At 39.1% G+C, this 25,619-nt stretch overlaps 1 protein-coding gene across 2 annotated transcripts in view; it reads right to left on the bottom strand.

The window, feature by feature from the left end:
* Sur-8 (leucine-rich repeat protein shoc-2) overlaps nt 1–25,619 on the bottom strand; it is a 102,620-nt gene that overhangs the window by 49,025 nt on the left and 27,976 nt on the right. For both annotated transcript variants that reach the window (XM_070101891.1, XM_070101890.1), the window contains 3 exons: nt 23,902–24,159; nt 20,742–20,893; nt 3,243–3,350 (listed from right to left, as the gene is read on the bottom strand). In XM_070101891.1, the coding sequence (XP_069957992.1) occupies nt 3,243–3,350; nt 20,742–20,893; nt 23,902–24,159 (518 nt within the window). The remainder of the gene's footprint in view (nt 1–3,242; nt 3,351–20,741; nt 20,894–23,901; nt 24,160–25,619) is intronic.

The following is a 25,619-nucleotide window of genomic DNA, read 5'->3' as shown; positions in this document are numbered from 1 at the left end:
GCTTATGGGAGATTCTAAAGAAAAATTGCAAAGGTTAGTGGATGAGTTTGAGAATGTGTGTAAAGGTAGAAAGTTGAAAGTGAACATAGAAAAGAGTAAGGTGATGAGGGTATCAAATGATTTAGATAAAGAAAAATTGGATATCAAATTGGGGAGGAGGAGTATGGAAGAAGTGAATGTTTTCAGATACTTGGGAGTTGACGTGTCGGCGGATGGATTTATGAAGGATGAGGTTAATCATAGAATTGATGAGGGAAAAAAGGTGAGTGGTGCGTTGAGGTATATGTGGAGTCAAAAAACGTTATCTATGGAGGCAAAGAAGGGAATGTATGAAAGTATAGTAGCACCAACACTCTTATATGGATGTGAAGCTTGGGTGGTAAATGCAGCAGCGAGGAGACGGTTGGAGGCAGTGGAGATGTCCTGTCTAAGGGCAATGTGTGGTGTAAATATTATGCAGAAAATTCGGAGTGTGGAAATTAGGAGAAGGTGTGGAGTTAATAAAAGCATTAGTCAGAGGGCAGAAGAGGGGTTGTTGAGGTGGTTTGGTCATTTAGAGAGAATGGATCAAAGTAGAATGACATGGAAAGCATATAAATCTATAGGGGAAGGAAAGAGGGGTAGGGGTCGTCCTCGAAAGGGTTGGAAAGAGGGGGTAAAGGAGGTTTTGTGGGTGAGGGGCTTGGACTTCCAGCAAGCGTGCATGAGCGTGTTAGATAGGAGTGAATGGAGACGAATGATACTTGGGACCTGACGATCTGTTGGAGTGTGAGCAGGGTAATATTTAGTGAAGGGATTCAGGGAAACCGGTTATTTTCATATAGTCGGACTTGAGTCCTGGAAATGGGAAGTACAATGCCTGCACTTTAAAGGAGGGGTTTGGGATATTGGCAGTTTGGAGGGATATGTTGTGTATCTCTATACGTATATGCTTCTAAACTGTTATATTCTGAGCACCTCTGCAAAAGCAGTGATAATGTGTGAGTGTGGTGAAAGTGTTGAATGATGATGAAAGTATTTTCTTTTTGGGGATTTTCTTTCTTTTTTGGGTCACCCTGCCTCGGTGGGAGACGACCGACTTGTTGAAAAAAAAAAAAAAAAAAAAAAATATGAGATGTGGTAGCCAGATAACTTGTACAAGTGATGCCAAGAATAACATTTTCTCTAATCTAACATAAGAAAAAATATGTTACTGGGGGTAACTGTAGAAAATTATTCCTTTCGTATGTATGTAAGTAAGTTTATTCAGGAATACACAAATACAGTTACATTGATTATCATACATAACAACATGTGTGTAGAGAACCTAGGATAACCCAAAAAAGTCAGAGTGACTTATTTCCATTGCCTTCACTCAGAGCATCATTTCTTCTCAAAATGATGTTACATGAGAATGGGAGTGTTCTTCTTTATTTATTCTACCATATCAATGTAGAGACAACCTGTACACAATGTAACTTGTACACAAACCAGACGTGTACACTTTGTTTACAAAACTTACCTTCGCCTGGTTTGTTTACATAACTCTGCGCCTGTACTCTCTCATGCACTCATTCTTTCTCTCTCTCATTTATTCGTTTTATCTCATTTACTTACTCCTGACCCTACATTAAGACTACAAATATTTTAAGGTAAGTAATGAGTGAACTGTATATACATTTTATCGCTCTGGGATGCTTAAATGTAATAGAATATTATGTGTAGGTGGGTTGGCCTGGTATGGTAGCCCGGCTGACTACCATACATACCACACTTGATTTCTTACAATAAATACTACTTGTCTCACCCTAGATTAAGACTATAAATATTTTAAGGTAAGTTATGAGTGCACTATGTGTGTATTGTACTTTTTTATTGTTTTTTGATGCCTGGTTCTATTGCTAACTTAATATATGTTAGTGTAAACTTGTTATCTAGTGTTTGTATGCATTTGTAAGTGGAAAAAAAGGGTGTTCCACTTTACGGCGGTTTCCGCTTTACGGCGGTAGCCTGGAACCTAACCAGCCGTATAAGTGGGGCTCTACTGTACAGAAAACAATAAGAAATAAATATAAACAACTAGTTTTAATGATAAATGAACACTGCATACCTTTATTGAAGACTCTTGTTGGTGAGTAGTATTTATTTGTAGTTCCAGAGAAACTACATCCCAGGCATATAGCTACATACACTGCGGCCTACAGCCATATTATTACCATCAACATACTATGTTCACTGAGTTTAATCGTTTCTAGCAACTACCTTTAGATGCCATCATAAACAATGGGAGAAGAAATGAATAATTCATGCCAAGAATTGTAAAATCAAGCCTTATGTACTATTAAGGGCGTTTTCTGGGTCATCGCATATTCATACACGTTTTCTCTGAAGCTGGACCAGAGAAAACGTAATGTTTACTCTCCACTCGACCCCACCTCTCGATAGCATATAAACATTGCATGTTTATATATTATGTAATGTGTTTCTTATAGTATAATTTTGAAGAAAATATCATGGATGGATTAATGAAAACGTCTATAATAACCTAAAATAAGACATTTAATGTACTCAAGATTGATTAGTATTAAACATAGTTCTCATACAAACATTGCATGTTTATATGCTATGTAACTTTACACTTCGTGATTTATGTCACTGCATGGTAAACAAAATCTCTCCCTTCACTAAGAATGGTCTGAAAGCCTATAAAAGTTCTAAGGCACACCAGTGCTGTTTTGGGTTAAGTAACAAACTTGCATCAGCATGAAGTACCTGGGGCTGCACCATGTTCTCTTCAAAACTAACTAAATATGCATGTTAAAACAAATAATTAGGCCTCATCAGCTTTTGTTAGTACTGTAACTGGTTTATTTATATTTCTCTTCATTAATGATGCAATATGATACAGTAATTATATAGTTTCTACTAACTGTGTTACTGATTTAAAACAGGTTAGAGCTCTTTTCATTACTAGCTACTATTAACTGCTCAAGAGTATCTAGTGATAGAGGTGTTTATACCAGTAACCACTGAGAGAGGACTATTGATTTCCTTCCTTTTCTCTCATTAACATGATAATGGCTAAGGATGGACTGAATCGTCTACTTTCACCTCTAATTCATGGATCATTGCAAGAATTTTTACCTAAGAGAAACAACAAATATCTGAAACTTCCACTCCTCGAAATATAAAAATTATTGTAGTATTTAATATTTTATTCAATTTTATTATTACATAAGAAATATTAAAATGCCATTTCTTACCTGTATAAATAAAACTCGACCAGGTGTGTGAGGTTCTGCACTGATGATGGTAAGTGACTGATGCTCGAGTTGCTGAGGTCCAAACGCTGGGCTCCATCATCCTTGCACCTACAGAACATTTATACTTACACAACTAATAATTAAAATATTCCTAGGTTCCATAACACCATTAATTAAAAATGCATATAACAAAATATCTAGTAATTAGTCTCAAAAAGTAAAATGCTTTAAGTCGATGTGAGCCATAAGACAGGAAGGGAAGGGTGGAGTATAATTTCACCCAATCATATTCTGGTACAGGTCCGCCATCACAAATCTGGCAATCAGTTATTCGGTTCCTTCAGTTATTCGGCACTAATTTTGGCTAGCATAATTTCAAATTTCCAGGGTCGCCACACCAACCTGCTGGTACTGTTTGGTGGCGCTACTTGCTGCATAAGTCACTCCAATTTCTTTTTCTCCACTTATTGTTATAACCTGCTTACTTTTCGTCTTAGCCACGGTTCCAATGAATAAAAGAAATGCTCCTCATTATGTAAAGTACCGACACAGTTCATTATTCATTAAAGATAAGGTGGCTTGGAAGCCACTGTTGGTTGCCATGAGCTCAGTCTCGTGATGCAGGAGAATATGGTTTATTATTATGCTAATATCAACACTACAGCTTATTTGCCTATCACAATTGATCTAATATGACATAATAAACAATATAAATAACATAAAACATGTTAAATACTCCAGAATAAATAATATTTTGCATAACACCGAGCAGTTCGACGGAGGTATGAAGAGGATATGGTATACAAATACCATTCTCCTATCCCTGTCTAGGGGGCTTATATTAGAGAAAACAGAGTATAGCACAGGGCTAACTGTGATATACACTCATACTGCACCATAATCCTGAAGCAAAAAAGTTATTTTCTCTATATAGATTATCACACATAGCAGCATATGTGCAGAGAACCTAGGATAATCCAAAAAAGTCAATGTGGCTTATTTCTAGTACCTGGCTTGGGTTAGCCATATATGATTTTTTGGTAAATATTAGATTCCCAGCCAGGGTAGAAACATTAGGCGTGTTTCTTTACACCTGTTGTCTATGTTTACCCATCAGTAAATGGGTACCTGGGTGTTAGCCGACTAGTGTGGGTGTTATCCTGGGACACTGACCTAATTTTCTTGAAATATGTACTCTGCATAACAAGCTGCTTTCTATATAATAGTATGTCACTGATGTCAGCTAGGCCTGCATACCTTGTACATGTATGTGTAGTAAATAAAGATATTATTATTATTATTTTCTCAGTTGTTTGTTGGGTTATCTTACTGAAACTTGGGCAATGTATGATGGAAAGATACTTCTTAACGTACACCAAAAATGAAAGAAATCAGACCATAAATAGCAGAGTTCACTTCTCAGCCATTAGCGGCCGCTTCACGGTATATTTTTGTATGGTTTTTATGGTTATACAGTGGAACCTCAAAAATCGAACTTAATCCGTTCCAGAAGCTAGTTCTAAATTCGAAAAGTCTGAAATTCGAAGCAATATTTCCCATAAGAAATAATGGAAATACAATTAATCCATTCCAGAAACCCAAAAATATTCACACAAAAAATACATTTTAGAGAGATTAATTACAGTTTTACATACAACAAATACTATAGTTTTTAATTATGTATAGTAATACATATAAAATAACATTTTTACTTACCTTTATTGAAGATTGGTGATGGCATCTGGAAGATAGGGAGGAGGAGAGAGGGAGTTGGGGTTAGTGTTTGGAAGGAGAATCCCCCTCCATGAGGACTTCAGGTAAAGTCCTCTCTGGGGTTACTTCCCTTCTCTGTCTTTTAATGCCACTAGGACCAGCTTGAGAGTCACTGGACCCCTGTCTCACCAAATAACTGTCCACAGTCCTCTGTTTCTGGCACCTCTTTAACATTTCCCTAAAATGGGACATGGTTCTGTCACTGAACTTGTTGCAAAGATGGCTTGTTTCAGCTTGCTCAGGGTGGTACTTCTGCACAAACATTTGGACATCATTCCACTTGGCACAAATCTCCTTAATCTTTGAAGAAGGCACCTCATCCACTCCCTATATTAACACCTTTCGCAACATCAGCTTCCTCGATTTGTTCTTTCTTTGACAGGATAGAACCGATGGTCGACTTGTTTTTCCCATACATCCTGGCAAGCTCAACAAGTCTCACACCACTCTCATACTTCTGTATTATTTCCTTCTTCACATCTATGGTGTTTCTCACTTTCTTTACCACAGGGGTACCACTAGCAAGTTTCTTTGGGCCCATGGCAGCTTATTTAACAGTCCCACAAGCACTAAATACAACGAAATAATCGTAAAATGCGTGAATGAGAGCGCAGGTTAGTGTTCACTCAAGCATCAACAAAGCTAGACTGCTCACGGCGCCTGCATAGGGACGCGGACAGAGAGGGCCAGAAGACAGGTCCCGTACCCGGCAGTCCGAAAATAGGGGCGCATTCGATAATAGGGACACAGTTTGTCCGAAAAAATGGTCCTATTTTCGAAACGTTCCACTGTATTCTCATTTTTTCGGTCTCATTTGATAGAATGAAAGATATATTACAGAAATAGATATGATTTTGATTGCTTTCATGATGAAAAGTACCTTGAAATTGCTCTCACAGTAGCGAAAATGTTCTATTCTTTAGTGAAGCTCAAGAGTAAACAAATGCCAGTCCAAATTCCAATACGGAGTCAAGAATGGGTTGACATTATTTATACAATTATTACAATAATGCAGCAGTCTGCATAACAGTAAATATTCTATTTTTTTGTGAATAAAAATTCCAAATGGTAAGCAAGAGTAATATAAGAAAGGCCTGTAGCCGTGACTAATGAACAGAGAAAATTTTATTTTAGTGCCAGGGAGGTCTGCATTGTTTATTCTGGACCCTATTTTGAAATTGGCATCTGTTGAAATTTGTGTGAAATCGGCCAAAGAGCCAATTTCTGACCACTTTATTGGGTAGTTGAAATAAGTGAATGGGCAGTTTCTTGTACTCAGTTGACAGACTAGAAGTAAATAAGTTTATTCAGGTATACACAAATACAAATACATAGATTATCATACATAGTGGTGTATGTATAGAGAACCTAGGATAACCCAAAAAAGTCAGACAAAGTGACTTATTTCCAGTACCTGGCTTGGGCTTGCCATATATGATTTTTGGTAAATATTTTTTTCTCGGTTGTTTGTTGGGCTATCTCATTGAAACTTGGGCAATGTATGTTGGAAAGATGCTTCTTAACGTACAACAAAAATAAAAAAGACGGACGATAAATAAGGGAGTTCACGTCTCAGCCATTAGCCGCCGCTTTGCAGTATATTTTCGTATGGTTTTTATGGTTGTATTTTATGGTTGGATGTCCTGGCCCTAAGCGAAACAAAGCTGAAGGGGGTAGGGGAGTTTCGGTGGGGGGAAATAAATGGGATTAAATCTGGAGTATCTGAGAGAGTTAGAGCAAAGGAAGGGGTAGCAGTAATGTTGAAGGATCAGTTATGGAAGGAGAAAAGAGAATATGAATGTGTAAATTCAAGAATTATGTGGATTAAAGTAAACGTTGGATGCAAAAAGTGGGTCATAATAAGCGTGTATGCACCTGGAGAAGAGAGGAATGTAGAGGAGAGAGAGAGATTTTGGGAGATGTTAAGTGAATGTATAGGAGCCTTTGAACCAAGTGAGAGAGTCATTGTGGTAGGGGTTCTGAATGCTAAAGTAGGAGAAACTTTTAGAGAGGGTGTGGTAGGTAAGTTTGGAGTGCCAGGTGTAAATGATAATGGAAGCCCTTTGATTGAACTTTGTATAGAAAGGGGTTTAGTTATAGGTAATACATATTTTAAGAAAAAGAGGATAAATAAGTTTACAAGATATGATGTAGGGCGAAATGACAGTAGTTTGTTGGATTATGTATTGGTAGATAAAAGACTTCAGGATGTACATGTTTATAGAGGGGCCACAGATATATCAGAACACTTTCTAGTTGTAGCTACACTGAGAGTAAAAGGTAGATGGGATACAAGGAGAATAGAAGCATCAGGGAAGAGAGAGGTGAAGGTTTATAAACTAAAAGAGGAGGCAGTTAGGGTAAGATATAAACAGCTATTGGAGGATAGATGGGCTAATGAGAGCATAGGAAATGGGATCGAAGAGGTATGGGGTAGGTTTAAAAATGTAGTGTTAGTGTTCAACAGAAGTTTGTGGTTACAGGAAAGTGGGTGCGGGAGGGAAGAGGAGCGATTGGTGGAATGATGATGTAAAGAGAGTAGTAAGGGAGAAAAAGATAGCATATGAGAAGTTTTTACAAAGTAGAAGTGATGCAAGGAGGGAAGAGTATATGGAGAAAAAGAGAGAGGTTAAGAGAGTGGTGAAGCAATGTAAAAAGAGAGCAAATGAGAGAGTGGGTGAAATGTTATCAACAAATTTTGTTGAAAATAAGAAAAAGTTTTGGAGTGAGATTAACAAGTTAAGGAAGCCTAGAGAACAAATGGATTTGTCAGTTAAAAATAGGAGAGGAGAGTTATTAAATGGAGAGTTAGAGGTATTGGGAAGATGGAGGGAATATTTTGAGGAATTGTTAAATGTCGATGAAGATAGGGAAGCTGTGATTTCGTGTATAGGGCAAGGAGGAATAACATCTTGTAGGAGTGAGGAAGAGCCAGTTGTGAGTGTGGGGGAACTTCGTGAGGCAGTAGGTAAAATGAAAGGGGGTAAGGCAGCCGGGATTGATGGGATAAAGATAGAAATGTTAAAAGCAGGTGGGGATATAGTTTTGGAGTGGTTGGTGCAATTATTTAATAAATGTATGGAAGAGGGTAAGGTACCTAGGGATTGGCAGAGAGCATGCATAGTTCCTTTGTATAAAGGCAAAGGGGACAAAAGAGAGTGCAAAAATTATAGGGGGATAAGTCTGTTGAGTGTACCTGGTAAAGTGTATGGTAGAGTTATTATTGAAAGAATTAAGAGTAAGACTGAGAATAGGATAGCAGATGAACAAGGAGGCTTTAGGAAAGGTAGGGGGTGTGTGGACCAGGTGTTTACAGTGAAACATATAAGTGAACAGTATTTAGATAAGGCTAAAGAGGTCTTTGTGGCATTTATGGATTTGGAAAAGGCGTATGACAGGGTGGATAGGGGGGCAATGTGGCAGATGTTGAAGGTGTATGGTGTAGGAGGTAGGTTACTGAAAGCAGTGAAGAGTTTTTATGAGGATAGTGAGGCTCAAGTTAGAGTATGTAGGAAAGAGGGAAATTATTTCCCAGTAAAAGTAGGCCTTAGACAAGGATGTGTGATGTCACCGTGGTTGTTTAATATATTTATAGATGGGGTTGTAAGAGAAGTAAATGTGAGGGTCTTGGCAAGAGGTGTGGAGTTAAAAGATAAAGAATCACACGAAGTGGGAGTTGTCACAGTTGCTCTTTGCTGATGACACTGTGCTCTTGGGAGATTCTGAAGAGAAGTTGCAGAGATTGGTGGATGAATTTGGTAGGGTGTGCAAAAGAAGAAAATTAAAAGTGAATACAGGAAAGAGTAAGGTTATGAAGATAACAAAAAGATTAGGTGATGAAAGATTGGATATCAGACTGGAGGGAGAGAGTATGGAGGAGGTGAATGTATTCAGATATTTGGGAGTGGACGTGTCAGTGGATGGGTCTATGAAAGATGAGGTGAACCATAGAATTGATGAGGGGAAAAGGGTGAGCGGTGCACTTAGGAGTCTGTGGAAACAAAGAACTTTGTCCTTGGAGGCAAAGAGGGGAATGTATGAGAGTATAGTTTTACCAATGCTCTTATATGGGTGTGAAGCATGGGTGATGAATGTTGCAGCGAGGAGAAGGCTGGAGGCAGTGGAGATGTCATGTCTGAGGGCAATGTGTGGTGTGAATATAATGCAGAGAATTCGTAGTTTGGAAGTTAGGAGGAGGTGCGGGATTACCAAAACTGTTGTCCAGAGGGCTGAAGAAGGGTTGTTGAGGTGGTTCGGACATGTAGAGAGAATGGAGCGAAACAGAGTGACTTCAAGAGTGTATCAGTCTGTAGTGGAAGGAAGGTGGAGTAGGGGTCGGCCTAGGAAAGGTTGGAGGGAGGGGGTAAAGGTTTTGTGTGCGAGGGGCTTGGACTTCCAGCAGGCATGCGTGAGCGTGTTTGATAGGAGTGAATGGAGACAAATGGTTTTTAATACTTGATGTGCTGTTGGAGTGTGAGCAAAGTAACATTTATGAAAGGGTTCAGGGAAACCGGCAGGCCGGACTTGAGTCCTAGAGATGGGAAGTACAGTGCCTGCACTCTGAAGGAGGGGTGTTAATGTTGCAGTTTAAAAACTGTAGTGTAAAGCACCCTTCTGGCAAGACAGTGATGGAGTGAATGATGGTGAAAGTTTTTCTTTTTCGGGCCACCCTGCCTTGGTGGGAATCGGCCAGTGTGATAAAAAAAAAAAAATTATCTTTTTGGACTCATTTGATAGAATGGAAGATATATTACAGAAATAGACATGGTTTTGATTGTTTTCATAACGAAAAGTACCTTGAAATTGAGCTCAAAGGAGCGGAAATGTTCGATTTTTGCCGATGTTCAATGAACTTTGTGTAAGTCAAGTTGGTTAATTTTATTAAGTGTATTCTAACTTAACCACTCTGTAATCCGGCAAACTCAGTAATCCGGTACACTACAGGTCCCAATGATGCCGGATTTGTGATGGAGGACCTGTATAATCACAAGTATAAGACAGGTATTTTTTTCAGTCCTAACAGGTAAGAGTAATAAGTTTTTTCTGCATCAGCAGTCAAAACATGAAATACCACTCACTTCTATATGACAAAAATTATCCCCTTACAATTCGCTCAAAATTTTCCTGCCACTGAACTTTTTTTACTTATCTCTTTCTGTCTGTCCCATACTTTTTTCACTGCTTTATCCTACCCTAGTCTTTACCTTCCCCATTCTTGCCATCCCTCTTGTGGCCTTAAAAGAAAATTCAACACATGCAGTATATTTATATGCTATGAGAAAACTGATGATAATGTTTTATATATACAGCCTCTCCTCACTGAATGACGGAGTTCCATTCCTAAGACCACGTTGGTAAACGAATTCGTCGCTAAGTGAGGAGCATACTATAATGGTAGTGCGTTTGTGTCAACCATCTTTCATATTGTTTTAATGTCACCTTTGCACCATTTTATAACATTTCTGGTATATTTTTATATGTGTATACAGTAGTGTACTGTATATTGTAATGAACAGAATAGAGGAAATCAGCTTTAATATACATTATTTAGATATGTATGCAAGTCAGAGAGCCCGTCGTAAGCCCGAGTCATTGGTAAACAAGTACGATGCTACATGAGGAGAAGCTGTATAAATATTTTTTTTAACACACTGGCCATTTCCCACCAAGGCAGGGTGACCCAAAAAGAAAGAAAAACCCCTAAAAGAAAGAAATAACTTTCATCATCATTCAACACTTTCAGATGTGCTTAGATGTGCTTCAGATGTGCTTAGATATGACAGTTTAAATGTTCCTCCAAACAGTTAATATCCCAAACCCCTCCTTTAAAATGCAGACATTGTACTTCCCACCTCCAGGATTCAAGTTTGGCTAACCAGTTTCCCTGAACCCCTTCACAAAATATTACCTTGCTCACACTCCAACAGCTGTATCTTTGAAGAGTTTCGAGAGTTAATCTACTCTCTGAGCCCGGCCATGGGCCAGGCTTGTCTGGTGCTTGCCTGGTCAACCAGGCTGCTGCTGCTGGAGGCCCACTGCCCCACATATCCATCACAGCCTGGTTGATCTGGCACCTGGTGAAGATACTTGTCCAGTTTCCTCTTGAAGGCTTCTACACTTATTCAAGCTGTGTTTCTGATATCTTCTGATAAGATGTTGAATAGTCTGGGACCCCAGATGTTGATACAGTGCTCCCTTATTGTCCCCACTGCACCCCTGCTCCTCACTGGGTTTATTTTACACTTCCTCCCATATCTCTCACTGCAGTATGTTGTTATGGCAGTGAGCAGATTTGGGGCCAGGCCCTTGAATATTTTCCAGGTATGTATTATCATGTATCTCTCTCTCCTCTGCTCCAAAGAATACATGTTCAAGACTTGCAGGCATTCCCAGTAGTTTAGGTGCTTTATAGGCTCAATGTGAGCCATAAACGATCTCTGTATTTGTTCCAGCTCCAATATTTCTCCTGCTATGAACGGGGCCGTCAGTACTGAGCAATATTCTAAGTGAGGGAGCACTAGCGATTTGAAGAGTGTCACCAGGCATTATTTTCCTTGTTTTGAAAGTTCTCAATACCCACCCCATCGTCTTCCTGGCTGTCGTGAAGTTTTGTCTTGTTATGGTCTTTAAAAGAAAGGTCCACTGACATAATTATTTCCAGGTCTTTTGTGTGTTCCTTACGTTCTATTTGGTGACCCTCTCGAATTTTGTATATAGTGTTCCTTTTGAGTTCATTTTTTCCATACCTAAGCAGCTGGAACTTATCACCACTGATTGTCATGTTGTTCTCCACTGCCCATTGGAAAACCCTGTTTATGTCTTCCTGTATTTTTTCAGTGTCCTCTCCCGTAGTGACTTTCATGCTTATTTTAGTGTCATCTGCAAATGATGATACAAAAGTGTGCCTGGTGTTTTTGTCTATGTGTGCTATAAGGATGATAAACAGCAGAGGTGCCAGGACAGTGCCTTGGGGCACTGAGTTTTTGGCCTCGCTGATGCTGGATCTTGCCCTTTTCACTACTACTTCTTGTGTTCTGCATTTTAGGAACCCGAAAATCCATCTGCCTACCTTTCCCATAATGCCCATGTACCTCATTATGTGCGTTATCACTCCATGATCGCACTCGTCAAACGCCATTGCAAAATCTGTGTAAATCACATTTGCGTTTTGGTCGTCTTTCAATGCCTCCGTAATTCTGTCATAGTGGTTCAGCAGCTGTGACAGGCAGGATCGTCCTGCTCTAAAACCATGCTGGCTCAGGTTATGCTGGTCCATAAAATTTGTAATATGCCATCTCATCACTTTTTCAAAGATTTTTATGATGTGAGAGGTTATGGCTACTGGACTGTGATTTTTAGCTAGTGCTCTATTACCTCCCTTATGCAAAGGAGTTATGTTTGCACTCTTTAAGGCCTCCGGTATTTCACCTAGATCTAAGCTCTTTCTCCAAAGAATACTGAAGGCTCGTGCTAGTGGTACTTTGCACTTCTTTTTAAATGGAGCATTCCATGAATCTGGTCCAGGTGCTGAGTAAGTGGGCATGTTTTCCATTTCTTTTTCAAAAACTAGGGGATTTGTACTATTGTCAGTTGGTCTGTGTGGCCTTCTTCTGGAGTGAAAAATATTTCTGCATTTTCTACCTTGCTGCCATGTAGTGGGTTGCTGAACACCGACTCATACTGTTCCTTTAGGATTTCACTCATTTCCTGTTCATCGTCAGTACACAAATCTCCTCTCAGTAGTGGTCCAATCCTACAGGTATGTAGTTCTTAGCTTGGATTTTGCATAGGAATACAAATATTTTGGGTTTCTTGCAATATCCTGTATGGCCCTTTGTTTCCTTTGTACTTCTTCTGTGAGGTATAACATCCTAAGTTTTTGTTCTAAATCAGTGATCTCTCGGCTAAGTCTATCTTTCCTCTGTTGTAGCACATTTGTGTTCTTAAGCAATTCAGTAACCCGTTTTCTTCTGTACCATCTCCTACACTCACTCTCTACAGCTCATCAGGTCCCAAAAACCATTCATCTCCATTCACTATCTAACATACTCACGCACGCTTGCCAGAAGTCCAAGCCCCTCGTCCAAATAACCACCTTTACCCCCTCCCTCCAACCTTTCCTAGGACGACCCATACCCCTGCCTTCCTTCCCTTACAGAATTATATGCTCTCCAATTCATTCTACTTTGTTCCATCCTCTCTAAATGACCAAACCACCTCTTCAACAACAACAATAACAACCACACATACACACACATACTTTTTTTTCAACATATCTGCGGTCTCTCACATACCTCAGAAGTCAAAATGTCCATATCTATGCGAGAGTTACTCCATCAATAGCATTGTCATTTTTTGTACTGGTATTATAAATTTTAAATTTAAATTAGTAATACATTTCTCCAATTGTAATCAAGACTGTAGAGCCATTTATCTACTCAGACATGTGCTCCACAATAACACAAACTTTTGCAATCACTAGTTTTGAAAGCACAGAGGTGGCCAAAAGTAAATCAGCAGTTTCCTGACCAAGTTGTGAGGAAAGTAATATTTATGAAGTATCTCCGCTTACAAACTTTCATTTTTCCTTAGGGCCACCCGGCCTCGGTAGGATATGGCCAGTTTGTTCAAAGAAAGAAAATCTCTGCTTCCCTTTGTTTACATTATCAAGATTAAATGAGGTAATTACTGTATCTACTATATAGAAAGTGTGCATCAGTTAGATTGTTACACTTGCATTTTGTGATAAATATGAATGAGTGACTGATCTGTCACTCTTGCCATGTTTACATACAGTTACGTCCCTCCCTTCCTCTGCTCCTCCCTCCTCCTGTTTCACTTTTGTTTAAAATTCACTAAACATTATTCTTAGCCTTAACTTACAGACATAAATCACCAATGTTTAAATAACACTGCATGGTATTTAAATTTAAGGCACTATGGGTTGACCTATGACATACATTTACTGTACAGCTATTCTACAGTGTCTGAATTTGTCATGTAATACCTATTATATGTGTTTTTTTTTTTAAATAACACGTTAATTATTATGGTGAATATAAACTGAGAAGTACCAGTGCCATAACTAACAGTACTTTAACATTTTAGTATTAAAAAAAAAAAAATTATCCATACAGTAACATACAGTACCCTACATAAACAGCCTTTGTATTTCAGATATTTTAACTCAGTTCTGGTCTCCATATTACAGAATGGACATAAATTCGTTAGAAAACATTCAGCGTAGGATGACTAAATTAATACATAGCATTAGAAATCTTCCTTATGAAGAAAGATTGAAGACTCTTAAGTTACATTCACTTGTTAGACGAAGAATGAGGGGAGACCTGATCGAATTGTATAAGTGGAAGATAGGTATTAATAAAGGGGATATTAATAAGGTCTTGAGGATGTCTCTCCAAGAGAGAACCCGCAGTAATGGATTTAAATTAGATAGATTTAGAAAGGACATAGGAAAGTATTGGTTTGGAAATAGGGTAGTTGATGAGTGGAACAGTCTACCTAGTTGGGTTATTGAGGCTGGGACTTTGGGTAGTTTCAAATTTAGGTTGGATAAGTACATGAGTGAGAGGGGTTGGATTTGAGTGGGACTTTCACATCAGAGCTTATTTCTTGGGTGGCATTGAAAATTGGGTTGGGCAATTGTATTGTTAGTGGGATGAATTGTAAAGGACCTGCCTAGTATGGGCCAACAGGCCTCCTGCAGTGTTCCTCCTTTCTTATGTTCTTATTATTAAAAAATTATCACAAAATAAATGTTTTATACTATTTACAAAAGCGTACTGGTAATCAGTCTAACAGCAGTGAGACTGACTCAAAACAGTCACAATAAGAACAACACAGCAGTGATGATAGCCTCAATAATTCTTCCATTACTTTGATAATTCTTTTTAAGATTTTATGGATATTCGGCTCTCGTACACCTGGGAGTATTATTTCGGGAATACTATGGTATATTTAAGAAAAAACAACCTTCCCTTATGGCCAGTAATATATGTAAACTGAATAAAATACCTGATGCTTTAAAAGTTTGGCCAATATTGTGATGAGGCTACCCGCAAGGGGTAGAAAAAAAAAGAAGATATATCAATGAACATAGATAAGACATTTGTATTCTTTTAACATTTTCTTAATGGCATTTACTATCTGTGAATGACATCTGCTACATAATAAAATGCAATTTTAAGTTATGCTCTTTCAATACCTGTTTGAAACAACAAAGGAAAATATTTAATACTGTAATTGGTGGAATCAATTTGTCACTACAATATACATCTGTTGGCTACAATTCTATTTTTAATGTAGGTAACAATGCCACTGTATGTAAACAGGTGAGCAATACATGATAAATACATGAGTGGGTGTGGGCGGGCGTGAGATGGACCTCACTAGCTTGCGTTACTAGGTCGGATGCCGTGCTCCTCCCTTAAGTGAATGTGACTGACCTGACTAGGTCAAGGCATTCGCTTAAGGGGGCTGTAGGGCAATTGGCCGCGCGCGCTCACCGAAAAATCGGAAAAATATGGATATTGAGTTATATATACTGAAAAAAAGCTCAACTCTTTGGCAACACAATGGTACCAGAATGAATGTTCTACGACGTTTCTACAAGAAATTATAGTCATTTATATCAGGTATGGTGACGGCGATGTTGGTACCGAGTCTGCTCACGGCCTATATATTTTTTGGAGTTATTTTCTTGTTTTTTATCGCCTTTTCTTGCATTATTCTTTCTAATATAATAACTGACTATTTGGCATCATAAAACAGTAGGCGGGACTTATCCTGAGACTTAGTGACTGCCGGGAACCCGATGGGAACGCTCAGCAGTGTGCCACCGCTCGAGGTGCCAGCCAGGAATCACCCATTATTACGCTTATATCAGCTTATATATCAACTCTACGGCTTATTTGTCTATCAGAATTGATCTAATATGATATAATAAACACTCTAAATAACATACAAACATGTTATATACTCTAGACTGAATAAAATAGGCCATAATATGGCCCAGAGATTATCGGGAATATTTCGATATAAAAGTGTAACTGGTCACCTGTCGTCTCTGAGTAAGAGAAAACGGTGTTTTGAAGAGGATAACTGCACTAGAACATCAGTTTACTAAGAAATACACCCAAACAAACGCGATTTTCGCGAATTTTTTTTTTTTTTTTTTGAGACGGGGGCCGGCCGGCGTTCCCGGCCGATATCTCGGAAGTAACTTATTCACCTATAATTCGATGTGGCTCCTTTATTACTTAATTAAATGGAATAATATTCACAGATATTGTAGAATAATGATTTCTCTTATCCTGACCGTAGAGTTTTTGAAAATATTCCAAATAGTTCGGGAGTTATGTGGGAGTAAAGGGCAGATTTTTTTGCAATATTCCAGAAACTAACAAACTTTATTTTTTTGTGAAATAACGATAAGGTATTTAGAGGGAAATCCTACGGTCCGAATTAGTATTAGCATTGTTCTCTCGGCACCAAGTGTCCAAACCACCTTACGTAGCCGCATATAAGAGTTGCATCAAAATCAAGGGCATTTTCAGTAAATCAGTCTTTTCTCAGTTGTTGTTTGAGGTATATTTTTTATAAATATTTTCGAGAAAGAGTGAGAACACTTTGTCTTGTGCACCAAAACTGGAGAAAATCGGACGGTAAATAAACGAGTTACGAAATTTGCCCTACAGCCCCCTTAAGCTGGTGGGAGAATTGGACCTGCCTTGCATGGGCCAGTAGGCCTGCTGCAGTGTTCCTTCTCTCTTATGTTCTTATATCCATTATGCAAAAGGATAATAATTAATAATTTAGCATTAATTTTCTAAATAAGAATACAGTGGACCCTCGCATAACGATCACCTCCGAATGCGACCAATTATGTAAGTGTATTTATGTAAGTGCGTTTGTACGTGTATGTTTGGGGGTCTGAAATGGACTAATCTACTTCACAATATTCCTTATGGGAACAAATTCGGTCAGTACTGGCACCTAAACATATTTCTGGAGAGAAAAAATATCGTTAACCGGGGGTCCACTGTATATTAAAAGTGAAGATTCTTGGCTTAGCAAATTATGAAAAAGTTGCTTTTCCATTCTTATAACAATAAATATTCAAGCACAAACATATTATAAATTAAAAAACTTTATTTTTTTTTTTTTATTATCACACCGGCCGATTCCCACCAAGGCAGGGTGGCCCGAAAAAGAAAAACTTTCACCATCATTCACTCCATCACTGTCTTGCCAGAAGGGTGCTTTACACTACAGTTTTTAAACTGCAACATTAACACCCCTCCTTCAGAGTGCAGGCACTGTACTTCCCATCTCCAGGACTCAAGTCCGGCCTGCCGGTTTCCCTGAATCCCTTCATAAATGTTACTTTGCTCACACTCCAACAGCACGTCAAGTATTAAAAACCATTTGTCTCCATTCACTCCTATCAAACACGCTCACGCATGCCTGCTGGAAGTCCAAGCCCCTCACACACAAAACCTCCTTTACCCCCTCCCTCCAACCCTTCCTAGGCCGACCTCTACCCCGCCTTCCTTCCACTACAGACTGATACACTCTTGAAGTCATTCTGTTTCGCTCCATTCTCTCTACATGTCCGAACCACCTCAACAACCCTTCCTCAGCCCTCTGGACAACAGTTTTGGTAATCCCGCACCTCCTCCTAACTTCCAAACTACGAATTCTCTGCATTATATTCACACCACACATTGCCCTCAGACATGACATCTCCACTGCCTCCAGCCTTCTCCTCGCTGCAACATTCATCACCCACGCTTCACACCCATATAAGAGCGTTGGTAAAACTATACTCTCATACATTCCCCTCTTTGCCTCCAAGGACAAAGTTCTTTGTCTCCACAGACTCCTAAGTGCACCACTCACTCTTTTTCCCTCATCAATTCTATGATTCACCTCATCTTTCATAGACCCATCCGCTGACACGTCCACTCCCAAATATCTGAATACGTTCACCTCCTCCATACTCTCTCCCTCCAATCTGATATTCAATCTTTCATCACCTAATCTTTTTGTTATCCTCATAACCTTACTCTTTCCTGTATTCACCTTTAATTTTCTTCTTTTGCACACCCTACCAAATTCATCCACCAATCTCTGCAACTTCTCTTCAGAATCTCCCAAGAGCACAGTGTCATCAGCAAAGAGCAGCTGTGACAACTCCCACTTTGTGTGTGATTCTTTATCTTTTAACTCCACGCCTCTTGCCAAGACCCTCGCATTTACTTCTCTTACAACCCCATCTATAAATATATTAAACAACCACGGTGACATCACACATCCTTGTCTAAGGCCTACTTTTACTGGGAAAAAAATTCCCTCTTTCCTACATACTCTAACTTGAACCCCACTATCCTCGTAAAAACTCTTCACTGCTTTCAGTAACCTACCTCCTACACCATACACTTGCAACATCTGCCACATTGCCCCCCTATCCACCCTGTCATATGCCTTTTCCAAATCCATAAATGCCACAAAGACCTCTTTAGCCTTATCTAAATACTGTTCACTTATATGTTTCACTGTAAACACCTGGTCCACACACCCCCTACCTTTCCTAAAGCCTCCTTGTTCATCTGCTATCCTATTCTCCGTCTTACTCTTAATTCTTTCAATTATAACTCTACCATACACTTTACCAGGTACACTCAACAGACTTATCCCCCTATAATTTTTGCACTCTCTTTTATCCCCTTTGCCTTTATACAAAGGAACTATGCATGCTCTCTGCCAATCCCTAGGTACCTTACCCTCTTCCATACATTTATTAAATAATTGCACCAACCACTCCAAAACTACATCCCCACCTGCTTTTAACATTTCTATCTTTATCCCATCAATCCCGGCTGCCTTACCCCCTTTCATTTTACCTACTGCCTCACGAACTTCCCCCACACTCACAACTGGCTCTTCCTCACTCCTACAAGATGTTATTCCTCCTTGCCCTATACACGAAATCACAGCTTCCCTATCTTCATCAACATTTAACAATTCCTCAAAATATTCCTTCCATCTTCCCAATACCTCTAACTCTCCATTTAATAACTCTCCTCTCCTATTTTTAACAGACAAATCCATTTGTTCTCTAGGCTTTCTTAACTTGTTAATCTCACTCCAAAACTTTTTCTTATTTTCAACAAAATTTGTTGATAACATCTCACCCACTCTCTCATTTGCTCTCTTTTTACATTGCTTCACCACTCTCTTAACTTCTCTCTTTTTCTCCATATACTCTTCCCTCCTTGCATCACTTCTACTTTGTAAAAACTTCTCATATGCTAACTTTTTCTCCCTTACTACTCTCTTTACATCATCATTCCACCAATCGCTCCTCTTCCCTCCTGCACCCACTTTCCTGTAACCACAAACTTCTGCTGAACACTCTAACACTACATTTTTAAACCTACCCCATACCTCTTCGACCCCATTGCCTATGCTCTCATTAGCCCATCTATCCTCCAATAGCTGTTTATATCTTACCCTAACTGCCTCCTCTTTTAGTTTATAAACCTTTACCTCTCTCTTCCCTGATGCTTCTATTCTCCTTGTATCCCATCTACCTTTTACTCTCAGTGTAGCTACAACTAGAAAGTGATCTGATATATCTGTGGCCCCTCTATAAACATGTACATCCTGAAGTCTACTCAACAGTCTTTTATCTACCAATACATAATCCAACAAACTACTGTCATTTCGCCCTACATCATATCGTGTATACTTATTTATCCTCTTTTTCTTAAAATATGTATTACCTATAACTAAACCCCTTTCTATACAAAGTTCAATCAAAGGGCTCCCATTATCATTTACACCTGGCACCCCAAACTTACCTACCACACCCTCTCTAAAAGTTTCTCCTACTTTAGCATTCAAGTCCCCTACCACAATTACTCTCTCACTTGGTTCAAAGGCTCCTATACATTCACTTAACATCTCCCAAAATCTCTCTCTCTCCTCTGCATTCCTCTCTTCTCCAGGTGCATACACGCTTATTATGACCCACTTCTCGCATCCAACCTTTACTTTAATCCACATAATTCTTGAATTTACACATTCATATTCTCTTTTCTCCTTCCATAACTGATCATTTAACATTACTGCTACCCCTTCCTTTGCTCTAACTCTCTCAGATACTCCAGATTTAATCCCATTTATTTCCCCCCACTGAAACTCTCCTACCCCCTTCAGCTTTGTTTCGCTTAGGGCCAGGACATCCAACTTCTTTTCATTCATAACATCAGCAATCATCTGTTTCTTGTCATCCGCACTACATCCACGCACATTTAAGCAACCCAGTTTTATAAAGTTTTTCTTCTTCTCTTTTTTAGTAATTGTATACAGGAGAAGGGGTTACTAGCCCATTGCTCCCGGCATTTTAGTCGCCTCATACGACACGCATGGCTTACGGAGGAAAGATTCTTTTCCACTTCCCCATGGACAATAGAAGAAATAAAAAAGAACAAGAGCTATTTAGAAAAAGGAGAAAAACCTAGATGTATGTATATATATATATGCATGTGCGTGTCTATGAAGTGTGACCAAAGTGTAATTACACAAAAAATTATACATTCCTAACCAAAAAATCTGAAATAATTTTCTACAGCAGGTTCTTCAAAGCATAAATAGACTGTACTGTATCCAGTAACAGTGTAGTGTGTACCAATAACCAACCTGTTGAATTCCTTAGAAACATCCAAATCAGCTTGTATGGGCTTGTTCTTCTTAGTCGTAGGCTTGGGCTTGGAGTCATCAACAATAACCCGCACAACTTTTACATGGCTGCTGTCCCCAGACCCCAACGAGTTTGTGGAAGCCTTTTTTTCCTATATGAAAAAAAAAATAAGTGACTATAGTAAGTATTACAAAATCAGAGACCCCAGCTCATTTCCAGGCAGGTAAATTCATATAGAAAACTCCCTTTACACCTGCTTCCCCTGTTCACCTGGCAGTTATTACATACAGTGCACAGGTGTAAATCGATTGCTGTAGATTACATGCCGCCAAGCTAGGCTTTGAAATGAGATGAGGTACGATAAAAGCTCTTATCCCATAAATTCAATGATGCCAAAAAAAATCTAACTTTAAATTTTATTTTTAAACAGGGACATGAAACACCACGCAAGATTATAAAAAGATACGATAAAAGAGACAATAAGAATTTTTAGCATCAATAACAAGAAGAACAAGAGGCCACAGTCTTAAACTGAGAAAAATTTAATATATGTTGCCTCTCTAAACATGCACATCCAGAGGTCTAACCATCAACTTGTATCTGCTACAGGTCGGCCATCACTGATCCAGCATCATTAATCCAGTTCCATCATTAATCTGGCACTAATTTCGGCTAGTGTAAGTATTGCACCTATTTTATGAGGCGCTTACTGAGTGCAGTTAACTCTAGCAGACCAGTACATGAGTTTCGTAAAGAATTTAATGGTTCCAATGATGCCAGATTAGTGGTGGTCAACTTACATCATATCTCAAGTACTTATTTACCCTCTTTTTGTTGCAATTTGTATTACCTATTACCAAACCCTTCTCTATATAAAGTTCAATCAAAGGCTCCCATTATCATTTACACCTGGCACCCCAAACTTACCTACCACACCCTTTATAACTGTTCACCCACTATAACATTCATGTCCCCACTGCAACTCCCCTTTCACTTGGTTCAAAACTTCCCAAACACTCACTTAACATTCACAAAATCTCTTTCTCCTCTACACTCCTCTTTTCTCCAGGTGCATCCGACCCTTATTTTAATCCATATAATCCTTGAATTTATGCATTTATATTCCCTATTCTCCTTCCATAACTGATCCTTCAACATTATTGCTACCCTTTCCTTAGCTCTAACTCTCTCAGATACTCCTGACCTAATCCTACTCCTTGCAGCTCCTCACTGAAAATCTTTCAACCCCTTCAGCTTTGTTTTCCTTAAAGCAAGACATCGAACTTCTTTTCATTCACTTTTTTTTTATTAACCCTTAAACTGTCCAAACGTAGATCTATGTTTGTGCGCATAGTGCTCCAACCTTCATTTTCTCCATAAGAAAGAATGCAAAAAACATAGATCTATGTTCGGAGCGCTACGTGAGCGAACACAGATCTACACTTGGACAGTTTAAGGGTTAATACATCGGCAGTGAGACCTGAAAAAGAAGAAACACTTTCATCATCATTCACTCTATTATTGTCTTGCCAGAGGCATGCCTACACGACAGTTAAAAAACTGCAATACAGTGGACCAACGATGGCATCGTCTAACGTTAAATCCGGCTAGCGATACATTTTAATGCAAAAATTTTGCCTCGACTAACGCTAAAAAACTCGACTAACACGATTCGTTTCGTCTGAGATGCGTCCACTTGTGGCCAGTGTTTACAAGCCAGCCAGCCACCGCGGTCCCATCCAAACATACAATCGGAACATTTCATATTATCACAGGGTTTTTAGTGATTGCACCTGTAAAATAAGTCACCATGGACCCCAAGAAAGCTTCTAGTGCCAACCCTACAGCAAAAAGGGTGAGAATTACTATGGATATGAAGAAAGAGATCATTGCTAAGTATGAAAGTGGAGTGTGTGTCTCCGAGCTGGCCAGGTTGTACACAAAACCCCAATCAACCATCACTACTATTGTGGACAAGAAAACGGCAATAATTAGAAAAATGCCTGCAAGTAGTGGTGATGCGAGTGAATTTAAGGCCAGCAAAGGTTGGTTTGAGAGATTTAAGAATTGTAGTGGCATACATAGTGTGATAAGGCATGGTGAGGCTGCCAGTTTGGACCAAAAAGCAGCTGAAAAATATGTGCAGGAATTCAAGGAGTACACAGACAGTGAAGAATTGAAACCTGAACAAGTGTTTAATTGTGACACTGACAATGTTGTGAAACACTTTAGGAATGTCATAAAGGAACGGGAGGTACAGGCCTCTATGGACAGATATGTTATGCGACAGAGGTCCAGTGACTCTCAAGCTGGTCCTAGTGGCATTAAAAGAAGAAGGGAAGTAGCCCCAGAAAAGGACTTGCTACCTCAAGTCCTAATGGAAGGGGATTCCCCTTCTAAACACTAACACCATCCACAGTCTCCCCTCCTCCCATCCCATCAATCATCACCAGATCTTCAATAAAGGTAAGTGTCATGTAATTGTACATGTCTTCTTCAGTTTGTGTGTATTAAAATTAATATTTCATGTGGTAAAAACATTTTTTTTTCAATACTTTTGGGTGTCTTTCACGGATTAATTTGATTTTCATTATTTCTTATGGGGAAAATCAACTCGACTAACGATAATTTTGATTAACGATGAGCTCCCAGGAACGGATTAATATCGTTGGTCGAGGGTCCACTGTATATCAACATCTCTCCTTCAGGGCGCAGGCACTGTACTTCTCACCTTCAGGACTAAAGTCTGGTTTGCCGGACATTAACGATCAACTCTATCTCTTGTACTACATCCACGCACATTCAAACATCCTGACTTGAAAAAGCTGTTTTTGAATTTAATTACATACAGGAGAAGGGCTTACCAGCCCCTTGCTCCCAGCACTTCAGTCACCTTTTATGATGAGCTATTTTAACTTTACTAGATAATGACAAACAGGTAATAACAGCATGAATAGAGAAAAATGGTGAAAACCTTTATCTCAGTCCAATATTTTATAAATTGTTCCACTTCGTGCACTGCTGTATTATATACTATGGATATTTTTGGCCTGTCATTAAGTTAGTGAAAAACTGGCCAGGTACAGTATTATGCACCATTTTATTATTTTTCACCATTCACCTGTTTATAGAATGTTTCCTTGCCAACCTAATACTCACCTTCATGCCCTTTATGCTGAGGTCTTTTGCTGCAGGGGCTGAGGAAGTGTGCTGGATGGCAGTGGTAGGTTGCGTGTGCTGAGATCCCTCCTTTTGTGAACTAAGCTGTGTGCCAGTTCCACCACAGCCACCACCACTGTTGGCGGTAGATGGGCTGGAGACTGGAGGGTTGTCAGTATTGCTACCTCCACCGCCACTGCTGCAGCACCCACCTCCACCCTGATCCTCCCCAGCTGAGCACCCACCTGCACTGCCAAACTGAGAAAAGAATTAGCATACTTACACACATTACAATAAAACTTCTATAAAAAAAAATTATGAAATGATCTTTCTTGCTCATCCCCCAAATTCTGGCACTACTAAGCACTCTCGTTTGCACATTACCGTACTGTATACTTAACTCTGCATTAAAGCAATGAAGCTGCTTAAAACAGACGAGGGTGAATGACCTGCATTCCTACCCAGGTAAATGTGACTTGAACAGTGTGGTGCTGGTAGGAATAAACAGTTTCACATTTGGAGGGGGTTTGATAACTAGATTCTCTCCATGAACTCTGATTTTCCTGATGTCCTGTAGCATAGATTTTATGGTGCCAGTCAGTGACATTATCCAGGAGTCAGATGTTATGATAGCTGGACTTCTTTAATGATTAGGCAGAAGAAGGACAAGGTCACACTGAGAGATACCTTCACATGACTCATTTTGTTTTCATCAAAAGAAAAGTTTCTGTAGATGCTTTAACATGGTTGGATTAATGGGTAAAGGGATAAAATGGTAATGAATAGTTTGAAGAACGTGATCTCTCTGAGCTAAATTGAAAGAATTAAAAATCTCAAGTTTAATCAGAGCTTACTGGACTGTGAAATTAGTTATGAACATATGTATCAAATGGGCTGTTCGGCCTTCCAGACCTCAAAACTTAAGCTGAACAGTTTCAGCATGGTAAAAACAGACACCAATGCAGTACAGAACTCTTGAGACTATTCACCTATGTTAACAAGCTTTTTTAAGTCATTACAAAATGATAAACAACAAGCATATGTATACAATTATAAAGTCAGGGATGAGCAGGAGAGTGGCCTGGGAAGTAAAACCAAGGTGTGGCCAGTGAGCAGCCAGTAAGAGGCCTACTATACCTTGTGAGAGTATGAATCGGAAGTGAATTACGTATGAATTTATATTATAACATGAGTAAAGCTATGAGCTTTGCTAAGCTGAAAGTTTTCCGATTCTGTTTAACAGCATTTTGTGTTGATCAGGGTGGATTCCAGGTATCCCCCATCATGTTTTGTCTGTTTTCTTGATCACCAGCTAGGCATTTTTCCAGGGCATCAGGTTTATTTCAGCATGGTGACTACCTCACAACTGACTATTCTCATAGCATTCCTAGCAACAAGACAGTGGAGGAAACTGTCAACAGCAATAAATCTGATTCCTTCATTGCTCCTAGACATGTTTAATATTAACATGAAAGATTTACTTAACAACACTGATTTCAAGAAAGCACATAGCACAAAGTGCTACACTCAGACACACAACTATAACATCTACATATCTTGAACAATGTACAAAACACATAGAAACTAGTCACAGTCACACCAAACAACCATATACTAAAGATAAGTGCATTTGGTAAAGTAAGAACTGATAAAAAAAAAATGTTGTGGAAGGCTAACAAAGCCCTTCCTCACGCCACTAAACACAATACGTATTAATT

Source organism: Cherax quadricarinatus, chromosome 79, assembly GCF_038502225.1.
Source record: "Cherax quadricarinatus isolate ZL_2023a chromosome 79, ASM3850222v1, whole genome shotgun sequence".
In the NCBI taxonomy this organism is placed as follows: domain Eukaryota; kingdom Metazoa; phylum Arthropoda; class Malacostraca; order Decapoda; family Parastacidae; genus Cherax; species Cherax quadricarinatus.
The sequence above is the reverse complement of the archived record's forward strand: the minus strand, read 5'-3'. Positions and strand labels throughout refer to the sequence as shown.